Source organism: Chenopodium album, chromosome 21, assembly GCF_948465745.1.
Source record: "Chenopodium album chromosome 21, dcCheAlbu1.1, whole genome shotgun sequence".
Lineage (NCBI taxonomy): Eukaryota > Viridiplantae > Streptophyta > Magnoliopsida > Caryophyllales > Amaranthaceae > Chenopodium > Chenopodium album.
In genome coordinates this window covers 3,463,446-3,475,330 of record NC_137854.1, presented here as the reverse complement: position 1 = coordinate 3,475,330, position 11,885 = coordinate 3,463,446, and the positions used below count along the sequence as shown (strand labels likewise).

General features: G+C 33.3%; 1 protein-coding gene across 1 annotated transcript; it reads right to left on the bottom strand.

The window, feature by feature from the left end:
• Positions 1 to 51: 51 nt before the first annotated feature.
• Positions 52 to 4,329, bottom strand: LOC145600979 (acyl-coenzyme A oxidase 2, peroxisomal-like). Its single transcript, XM_081656868.1, has 7 exons — positions 3,735 to 4,329; positions 3,343 to 3,458; positions 2,057 to 2,937; positions 1,354 to 1,533; positions 1,092 to 1,258; positions 853 to 976; positions 52 to 556 (listed from the first exon to the last, which is right to left on the bottom strand). The coding sequence occupies exons 1-7, from the start codon at positions 4,226 to 4,228 to the stop codon at positions 401 to 403; spliced, it is 2,118 nt and encodes a 705-aa protein (XP_081512994.1). The 5' UTR covers positions 4,229 to 4,329; the 3' UTR covers positions 52 to 400.
• Between the last annotated feature and the right edge of the window lie 7,556 nt (positions 4,330 to 11,885).

Here is an 11,885-nt window from a genome sequence, read left to right as displayed (position 1 = left end):
TTTATGCTAAAATTTATCTGAAATGCTTTCTTTTAAAAGTCTATTCTTCTGAAGAAATTAATGATTTTTCACAAAAGAATTGTTTGAACCTAACGAATAGCCAATATTCAGCGAGACAGAACACAAATAAATATTCCAAGTTTCCAACTAGTAATACAATGTGCTCACTCAGGTATACCAATGTGTATACTAGTAATACAGCAAGGGCGTCTTCTACTGTCACAGCTTCATAGGGACTTATACTCCAATCCAAAGATACCATGGATAAAAAAAGAATTTGGCCGTGGGAAATATCTTCGCATTTCATGAAAAGTATACAATATACATACACCGATCCTCCAACAATGTTACAGAGTATTTTTTTTCTCCGCTTTATGGGCATCAATCTCTGTTTCCAGATCTAGAATCCAACCTGTTGCGTATACTGTGTATAAGCTTCCTTTTGCATTGCTATTGGGGCACGAGTAACATCATCTGGAAGGTCAAATGCATCAACCAGTTCCTTTGCTATATTCCTTACTTGAAAGCTAAGATAGTCTACCAGCTTATGGATAGCCTGCAAATTCACCATTGATTTGAACATAAGCACTGCAGTAATTTTTACTTGCCAGAAATCTATTAAATTGCTCTTACATAAAATTAAACAAATTTTTTTAGGCAATTTAAAATACTGTTCCTTTAAAATTATAACATGATTAATATACTCTCTACTGATAAGAAACCTATTGTATTCAAAAAAATTTAGCAAAATTTTACTTTTTTCTTATTTTATCAGATGATATGAAGCAAAGTAAGTAACATTCTGCATAAAGAAGGTAAACAAATTTGAAGTAATCATCTAGAAATCAATACCTTAGCTTTGTTGGGAGCTACATAATCCACATTGCGATATGTTCCTATGTCATTCCAAATGCGGTCCAATGCATATAGATCACAGGCAAGTTTTAAAGCAGCACGGCTGCTCTCATCAGGGCAGCTGGGGAAGAAGGATCGCAAATAAGCATCAGTGAATAAACATAGGAGACTTGAAAGAAATATAACCAGAAATAGGGGCTTGAAATATAAGGTCAGAGAAAGAGGTGAAAATAAACCTTTTTACAGCATCAATGAATTTTGCAAGTATGACAGATTCAATGTGAGACTCAGCTAGTGTAAGAAGGTGATTTAAGCATCTATTCCAAGCACCAAAAGTGCCTAGAGTTTTGGAGTGCTTTCGAAGACGCAATGCCGCACTATGAAGAAGCCTTGATGTTCGGTACTGCAACAAAAAAAAATAAAAACTCAACATTAATACAAACATCCTGATTATAGGTGAGTAATAACAATTATAGACCAAAATGTCAAGCGAGTTACCCTGAAAGCGTCCAGCTGAAATTGGGGATCTCTAAGATGCTCTTCCCTTTCCCAACGAGCAGTCACAGGATTCGGAGCAGAGAGATATGCATTCATCGACTCCCTCAAGTAGTTCCATGTCCCTGCAATAGCACCACCTTGGAACTTCTCTTGGTACCTTTTCAATAGATCCCCTGCAACCTGTGTTTTTGGCAGCAAGTCAGATTCCTGAAGTCATTATATGCTCCAACACTACTACAAGTCTACAACATACGAGTTTAATGAAACCATTTTGTAGCAGTAGAGATATTCAACGATAGTACAGCAATCACTGTAGCAGATTAATGAAAGAAGAGACAAGACAGCGAAAACACAATCTGATCATGAACCTACTATACAGTAATTGAGCATAGAGGCAACAATTTACATCTTACAAGATTATAAAAGACAATCAAAAATAGAAATCTTTTACTATGTAAGAAAGGCAAAGATGCACATGAGTAAGCCAACAAATTACTGGCTCACCAACAACGTTTGCAACAACTTCGTTCTTTGTATTTTTTTTTAGTTTTGTCAGCCATTCTGAATTTACAGAAATTCAATTTTCAACTTTCAGATATATCAGCATAATATCTCAATATATAGTTTTCACATAATATCACCATCAAAATCAATTCCAGGGAGCAAATATTGAACTCCATATTACTAAGTAGTTTGATTATACCTGCTGCAGAAGCACCGTATTGTCACCTTCAAATGTCTGAAATATATCATGATCATTCCTTAAGCTGCCAAATCTGTTCACAGCAGCATAACCATGACCTCCACAGGCTTCTCTGCAGATACTTATCGACTTTGCAGTAAATGAAGTCACATATGCCTTTAGACCAGCTGAAAGAGCATGGACCTCACCCACGAGCTCATCATCGTGAGTCTTCTTCATCTCGGAATACTTATCTACCAGATTTAGTGTTGCAAAGTGGAAAGCATAGGTTGATGCCAACATGGGCATCAGCTTATGCTGCTGAGATTGATAGTCAAGAATACTAACTTCCGGTTGCTTTGCAGGCCCGAATTGCTGTCTTAAAAGAGAGTATCTAATGGCTATAGTAGATGCAATCTTAAGCACACCAACAGAAGAATAAGCAAGGCCAACTCTTCCTCCTACAAGTTCTCCTAAGGTGGCTGCAAATCGTTTGTTGATGGTGGGAAGACTGCTGGTATACTTGCCATCACGTGAAACATCCCCAAAGCGATTTAGCAGGTTATCTCGGGGGATTCTCACAGAACGGAATCGCAGAGCTCCATTATCCACTCCATTCAGGCCAACCTTATGACCACAATCATGAATTTCAATCCCTGGAAGAACTTCATGAGTCTTCATATCCCGAATAGGAACAATGAAGGCATGGACACCCATATCAGTAACACCTTTGGCATCATGAGATGGCAACATTAGCTTTGCAAAGACTGTAGCATACTTGCCATGAACAGCCGCATTTCCAATCCACCATTTGATGGCCCCGTCATTAGGTGTGTCTATTATGAATTCGTCTGTGATGGGATCGAACATTGCAACAGTCTGCAGGCCTTGGACATTTGAGCCTTTCAAACACAAAATATCAATTATATTTCGGCATCAACAGATATTCTAACATATCAATAGACAGCAATGTGTTAAGAAAATCAGTTTCTCAGATGGAATTCATGGAAACCTTTACACAGTCACGGAGTATTAATAATAATAGATAAAAACATATTGAAGATAAAATTTATATGTTCTGTACAAAACTACTGCTGTAAATAAAGATAAAACAATAATAAGGTGGTCATGAAAGAATTTTGCAAGATACAAAACATAATACAAGTTCTCACAGCTAGATATTGTTAATCCAACATGAAAAATTTATATTGATACTATAATTTAAACTAAATTGACAATCAAATTTGTACTAGTACCAATTGTAAAAAATCTCATGTCATCACACAGTAAAGGGAATGTTAATTTACCATGATGAAGTTCTGTCATAGCAAAACAACCCATATAATCAAGGTTGTCAATTCCATCAAAGTACTTATCTTTATGCTTTTTAGTTCCCAAATTCAGCACTGAACCTCCCCATAAACTGCACCACATCCACATTCACCAAACAAATCAAATCAACCAAAAGACACAAAATTATAACAATAATCTGACCAAGATCGAAAAGTCTCGTATACAACGGATATATTGCCTGTAAAGCTGTAACCATGTAACCAATTAGGTTACGGGTCGCCTCAAGTCACATTAAAGTCACACCTTCACAAAAGTCGACTTTAATGTGACTCGAGTCTAATTAAATACACCCGTTGTATACAAGTTTTCATGATAGCAACATTACACATAAAACAAAATTTAATACCTGTATTGAACACCCATTTTAATCCCAAGAGACATATCAATACCCCCAACAGCTTCCACAATCGCAAAATATCTAGAAGGTTCATCAACAACAAATCGAAAAGGGCGAATTCCAGCTTCTCTAACCAAACGCACAAGTTGTTTCAAACACAATTCTCTATGATCATCTTTTAAGATTTCAATTGGGGTTTGAAGTTCAGGTCTTTCTCTAAAATATTCATACACTTTTTCTTGAATATCTCTGTATTTTCCTCTCATATAATCTGATAAAGCTTCCATATTTACTTCCATGGTTGCCTTCTTCCCCTTTTCTTTCTCTCCTCCTCCTTCTCCCCTGCATCTTTCAACCTCCATTGATGATGTAATTTCATTCTTGATGATTATTGGGTGCAGATGCAATCTCAGCCGTTCGATCCGACGGTTCATGATTGATAAATTCTCTGATAAACCTTCTTCCTCCGCCGTCTGATTCATCTTCTCCGATCTTCTTTGCATTTTGATTTTTTTTTTTTTTTTGGGGATTTTTTCAAGAACTTTTTTTATTTGTTGGGAAATTTTCTTTGATATGAAAATAATGGATTACTAAAAGATAAAAATAAATATTGCGTGGTATTCCGGTAATAATTTGAATACGTGGAATCGCGTGATAGGATAAAGTTTTGGCGGGTGTAATTTATACTACGTAATTTTTTTCATAAAATTAAACAAAAAAATAAGGTTGTCAGAGATATGTTTTTTTTTAGGGAATAGAGATATGATTGTTGAGTAGGACATTAGGTGTGTTCTTCGGTCAAGTGGTCGACCCATCTCCATTATCTGATCTTCATCACGTCCAAATTGTTCCCATCTTTCCAACTTTCAATAATTTTGGTAAGTTGCGTTACGCGAGAAAATAATAATGCATAAATCATATGGACGTTGGCTTGTTTAATTAGTTCAAATAAAAAAGATAGATGAATAATGTTTTATACATAAGATCAGATTTTAATACAGATTATTTTTCCAAATATAACATTTTATTTAATTTTCCATGTATTTTAGTGACAAGTTTTGATACTATTTCATGTTTCTTCAATGTATTATCTACTCATTCCCAAATAATGAAGCATCATAATGCATTTTATCAAACATTTTTAGCATCATAATGCATTCAATATAATGAAGCATCATATTGCATTTTGATTGATTTTTTTGGGGGGATTTTTTTCAAGATTTTTTTTAATTTTTTGGGAAATTTTCTTTGATTTTTTTTTTTTTTTTTTTTTTTGACAAGAGGGAAATTTTCTTTGATATGAAATAATGGATTACTAAAAAATTTTAAAAAAATATTGCGTGGTATTCCGGTAATAATTTGAATACGTGGCATTGCTTGATAGGATATATTTTTAGCGGGTATAATTTATACTATGTGTTTTCTTACATAAAATTAAATAAAAAAAATAAGGTTGTTAGAGATATGAGTGTTTTTTAGTAAGTTGCGTAACGTGAGAAAACAATAATGCATACACACATAACACATTATAGATATCACCACATCGGCTTGTTTAACCTGTTTAAATAATAAAGTGGATGAATAGTGTGCAAGACATTAAATTGGATTTTTCTACACTTTATATAAGACGAGTATAAATTTTTAATATTATTCTTTCACAAAGAAAGATAAAGGGAAGTTTAATATATAATTTAACTCAATTCCTTAAAATGAATATTTCCTTCAAATTGTATTGTTGTGAAGGGACTAGTATGAATTTCAAGAAAATACCCTACTTTGAAGATAATCAAATTTTAACAGCCAAACATTACCAAATCTATCAAAGTTAATGGAACGGGAAAAAACCCATATTGGCCCACGAATTTGGCATATTTGGTTGGCCCAAGTAAGCAAGTTAAAGCCCAAAAGAATATAAACTCATGATTCCATGAATACATTATACATAATTCACACATTACAAGTTTACAACCCTTGCATTACATATTTACATATGATTCCAGGCTAACAAATGCCTGAAGTTCTGAATTACACACCCTTACTATGATTCCAGGCTTCTAGGCACAACCCACAAAATATTTTTACAAACTTATGATTACATCTTTGAGAGAAATAAACTCACTTTAATACATGTGGTATTACCACTAGTCTACTACAAACTAGAACGTACAATGTGGTGTTTTTTTTTTTTTTTTTTGAAGAGTGCAATGTGGTGTTTGAGTAGGCTAAATGTGCCATCAAAGTGTTGATGACTAAAAGTGAGGCGCTTGACTAAAAGAGCCGGGTGGGGTGGATTGCGATTGAGGAGGCACAAAGGGAAATACAGCGGGTGTAGGTGGTGACATGATAGGAGTACAAGTGGTGTAACATGGTAGACGGCAGAATATTGGTGTGAATGGAACCTGACCATGAGACATTGGTTGGATTATTTGAACACCACCACCAAAACCACCTTGTCCAAGTATAGGATTAAGTGTTGGATACCCGGTGTGATTAGTTCCTTGAGGCCATGGTACGGTTCCAATTCCATGGACCATCCTAGGCCATGGCTGCACCATCATTTGGGTTGCATATGGAGCTTGAAACTGGCCTTGTCCACTCCTTGATCTTGAAAACGCCTGCATTTTGTAAATCCAAGTGTTATAAATTCATACTTATTAGCTTGTAGTATATTTATATGCAATAATGTACTACTTTATGAGTTATGGCTTTACATATATACGAGGTAATTGAATTGATTGAATTAGTACTGAACATTCACATATATAAGTCCAAGTGCTATAAGTTCATACTTGTATTATATACGAAGTATATATATTGTTACATGCAATAATAATGTACAATCTCTTATAACCTTTTTTTTTTCAACGGTAAATTACGGGGGAAGGGCCCCCACCCTATCACCTCCATCCCTCCATCTCCTCACTCCTCTCAATCTCTTATAACTTTACATATAGGGTAATTGACTAAATTAGTTGATATTCATATATACTTATTACATATACACGTAACATGTTGTGTTTTGTTGTTTAATCAAATATAATTAATATTGATCGAAACCATTATAATGCGCAAAAAAAGAGGCTCAAATAAGGTGTAGAAGTAACACACTAACACCTCTTCAAAAAAAAAAGTAACACACTAACACAGTAAAGCTAGTACGTACAGTACAATAATACAAATTCGAGAATAAAATAGTTCCAAGACATAAGTATTTATTTACATCAATGTAAAGCTTCAAGGATTTTATGTACTCAATGGCACGCTCCAGGATGGTCGCATGATTCCCCTACAACATTACGCAACAAAATCTCATAAATATACACAAAGTAGTAGAAGCAATTACAACTACGAGAAGCAATTATCTATGTCATGAACTCATGAATGATGATATGTATACAATTACGGGAACCTTGCATTAATTACCTTGCCACAATGGGGAGTTAACTGTTGAATGACCTTTATATTTGCATTGATGCGCTCCCTTCTTCGTCTGTTCCCACTACTTCGTTTCTGTGTACGTCTCTATGAGCATACAATTGGCATGAATAATTGTAAGGATTCAGCAATATTGAGATAGATTACAAAACAAGACCGCAATTGACGTACACAATCATGAGGATTCGGCATGCAATGTTATTACTACAATAACTTTTTTTTTTTTCAATGATTTTAAATACTACGTACATATTTTGCCAGGTGCTTCTTATTACGGAGTATATTAAATTTTAAAGTATCCATTTTAATAATATGAAGATATATACAAATGAAGTACATTCGTATTGTGATTACTGATTAGAATACATATTGATGTTCCAACGTTGCAAGTTCACTATTACTTGCATGCACGATGCACCTAAAACGTTTTTGACACCCTAATTAAATATCTAAGTGTGGATCAAATCCACGAAATCCATCCCAAATGTGATTTTACTATATTAATCTTAGATCCACATATTATGTACTACATACGTATGAATCGTGGGACTAATATATAGATTAGGTTTACGTCTATATTTATTATAAGAACACACAATAACATCAATGTATCATACTATCTTCAGCATGTTGCCATGTATGAAATAATAAGAAAATGAAGATTGCGATACACTCACTTTTAATGAATCTTGCAGATGATGAGGATCATCTTTTCGCTCAGGTTCCAGAATAGGCTGCTTTCCTCTAGAATCCTTTGTTGCTTGATAATCCACATTTTTTATTTCTGCTTCTTGCTGATTAATATAGCAGATGTTTTATCAGAATTCAGAAATATACACTTATAAATGCACCCAGGTGCTGATACATTCCATGTACTGGTATACTTTTCGGTCATTTGATATTCTTGCTCACTTCAAAATCTTCTATTGATTTACGGAGTAAAAATATACAATGAGCAAAGTATTCCTATGTGCTCATAATAAACGTTTTGAATTAAGATGGTTTTTAGTAAATGGAACAATGTCACTAACTAGTAAGCTGGTTAATATAAAATCATATTGCGCATGAAAACTTATGGCAATTCGGACAAAATTCGAAACTAGATATATCAGGCATCCTGGCGGTAATTTGTAGGATTTGTTTGTGACGTTAACAACATCAATTTTTGTAAAGAGTTAAAAATAAAAATTGAGCGTATACTTTTAGAATATTTAGAGCTTTTTTAACAAAATTTAAGCTGAGATATTTATTTTTATATAGGATAGGTATGAGGACAATGAAGTAATAAGTCTAATAAACTACCTAACAGGGCTAACACTTTGTGCAATATTTATTTCATAAAAGATATACCTACAAAGTATTTCTTAACATCAACGCCTAATATTATCATGCAGTATTGAATTAATAGCATTATAGAAAAAGATTATTTAATCAATATTTATAAAAGACTACATTTATTATCATTATTGGTTTTAGACATATAATTTCTCTTTATAATTAAGTAATATTTTGTACTCGATCTACGTACGATCCTAGCTAAGCATACATGCAGACTAACCTCATGAGGAAGTGTATGGATGGGTGTGGGACCACACCCTTCTTGAAACAAATCATATCCTTTATTAATATTATAGGGAGCATCCAAGTGATGATACTCGGGTTTGGGTGTCGGTAATATGGGTTCAGGTTGTGGTTCGGGTGTCGGTAATATGGGTTCGGGTTGTGGCAGGGTAACTTCAGAAAGATATTGGTCAATATCATCAAGTAATAATAACGATTGATGATGGTCATGAGAATGACCCCCTAAGTTTTCAAGGGACGTCATAGTAATATTATTATCTTTAAAAGTTTCGAAGAAATAGGTAGGAGTCATACTACTCAGCTAGTATTGCTGGTTTGCTCTTTCATTTTTTCGAAGAGTTATACAACTCCTTATATATACAATCCAATGGCTCATATTCCAAGTTCATGCATTAGCCTAAGTTTGGATTTTATATAGTATATGCTTGTATATAATGTATTTTACGTTTAATTTTAGTATGTTGATCCTTAGCTTTTAAAACCGTAGTGTATAATACGTAATGTATTATGTTACACAGATTGCCACTTTGTATATTGCTACGTAATGAATTATGTTACATATATTGCCACTTTGTACCGCCTTTGGATTAAATTATACATCATATTTGCGGAATTGGCATTTGTATTCTCGGTAATGCAACATGACTATGATAATAATTGTTCGGAAAATGATGATACTGATGGTGATTTTTATGGTAAGATGTTTTGTGAGGTGATAACAGAATCTAGGATTCCAAATTCAATTGCAGTGATATACATTGTGGAATCCTATGAAACAAATCCCCACGCCCACAAACACGTTTCCCAAAAAAAAAAACAAAGTCTTATACTTCATATGTGGCTGGCCACACCGTGTGGCAGGGGTTACTTCGTTAGTGTAATATGGGTTACTTGATCAGTGTTAAAGGGGTTACTTTTGTCAATGCTATAGGGTTCTAAGTTAGTATTACAGGGGTTATTCATTTAGTATTACAGGGGTTACTTGGTCAGTTTTATATGAGTTACTTTGTTCTTTTATAAGTGGCCACACGGTGTGACTGACCACACACAAGATGGGCTAAAAAAAACGTTCTGGCTTTTGTTCACATAATTACTTTCATATAATTTCTAAAAAAATTTATCTAATATGATTAGAATATGGTAAAGCAATTTTGATGCCCAAGTAATATAAATTCAAGAAAAAAAAGTGCAAAATAGGGTTTGATAAGGTTATGCTTCTATTAAAAAAAGTGTATATAAAACTCATATTTTGTGAGAAACTACCTAATAAAAAAATGTTGTAACAAACTATCTAATCAAAGGTAAAATAATGTTGTAAGAAACTACAGTACCTCTTCCGGATTTCCACCATTGGCCCACCTCAAATCACCCCCGAATTCACCTCTAATTTCATCCCCAAAACCAACACAACCTTTTGGAACTACCTCCACCACGCCAACCACCCTTCAACCCCAAAACCACCACCTCAAACCCCAAAAACCACCATCACAAATTAAAGCACGAAACTACCCTCATTACCAACTCGGAATATCCCCCAACCACCTCGAAAATAACCTTACCACCTTCAAAACCAACCCCTCAGCTGATTTTAGCTTAGGGGTGTTTTGAGGTGGATCAACGTCATTAAATTAGGTTAACGATGGAAATTTGGCCAAGGGTAGCATCTTACAACATTTTACCTTTTATTAGGTAGTTTTCTACGGAGTATAACTTATTGATTCTTCATGAGGTAGTTTATGATAAAAGTTAGGTTGGAGTAATTTCTTTTTAGAAAATCCTATATTTAATTTATGATAACTAAAATAAATTTTAATGAATTAATGTGTTCATATAAATAAAAGTCATGTGAATTGAACGCATTCTTAGGCCCCGTAATCTTCACCTTAATTTTGCTGAACTGAAATTATTTTTACTGAACTGAAATTATTTTTGCTGAACTTAAATTATTTTTACTGAACTTAAATTAATTTTACTGAACTAAAATTATTTTTGCTAAACTGAAATTATTTTTACTGATTTCTATTATAATTCTTCTTAAAATAAACTTAATTTTACTGAACTGAACTTATTTTTACTGAGCTGAAATTATTTTTATTGAACTGAACTTATTTTTACTTAATATTATTTTTTTAAGGTAAAGAGGGCCTTAACCTATATTATAATATTATATGTTAAAAGTTTCACTTGAACCAAAAATGCAATGGTTTACATATTATTATAATATTAACTCACTCCATACATAGTAATTAATGTGGACATTTTATTACTCTGTATAATTTTACACCCTGACTCGAACTTAGAAATAACTTGATTAATTAAATAACCTACGTACAAACTGACTCGAAGCTTGGTCTAACAAATGTACAATTGTACACCGACTTTAAATAAGAATAATGAGAATAAGATTCAAGTTTAATTAAATTATTGCATGGTAGAAGAGAAGACACTTCAAGTGAGAGATATCTTGTTTGGTATTTAATTTCACCCGATAGTAAAATCGTCCCATCCAATATTATTTAATTTGTGTTTAACCTTATTTCCTAACTGATCACTAGAGCCAACTAGGAAATAAATGAACTACATTTGGCAAAATCTTTAATTTGCAAACAATAAAAAATCTTACTAATTAATGGAGGCATATTTTTTCAGGTCGATTAACATATGACAGGCAATTCAATCAAACAGATACATATAAATGCTTAATATCCACTATAATACTATTATTAATATTACAAAACACTTATAAATTAGTAAGTCTCCCTTACATTACATAACATACTATTTTAAAATTAATTACTACACACATGCATGCATATATATAAAACGAAAGAGAAAATATTGACCATGATGTGCAACAAATTGCACCCCATGTTATTGTTGTCGTATAAGTACTCATAACATTACGTCCGTAGGTAGGTATGTTTGTTGTATCAAAATTATTTATGATAACATTTTGTATACTTGTACGTGGCAGGCGACATCATAACTGGCACAATTGTTGAAGCATATTGAATCTGATGGAGCCGTCTCTTTTCATTCCATTCCAACATCATCTATGTCAAAATGATACTTATTAGCTAGCTAGCCTTAACTTACTTGAACAACATCATTACCTCGTGACAATTATAAGTAAGAGTAGCATTC

Coding starts and splice junctions, on each gene's coding strand:
- LOC145600979 (XM_081656868.1), bottom strand. CDS start 4,228: ATGCAAAGAAGATCGGAGAAGATGAATCAGACGGCGGAGGAAGAAGGT. Junction 2,938..3,342: donor TATGACAGAACTTCATCATG/GTAAATTAACAT, acceptor TGTGTTTGAAAG/GCTCAAATGTCCAAGGCCTG. Junction 1,534..2,056: donor ATACGGTGCTTCTGCAGCAG/GTATAATCAAAC, acceptor CCAAAAACACAG/GTTGCAGGGGATCTATTGAA.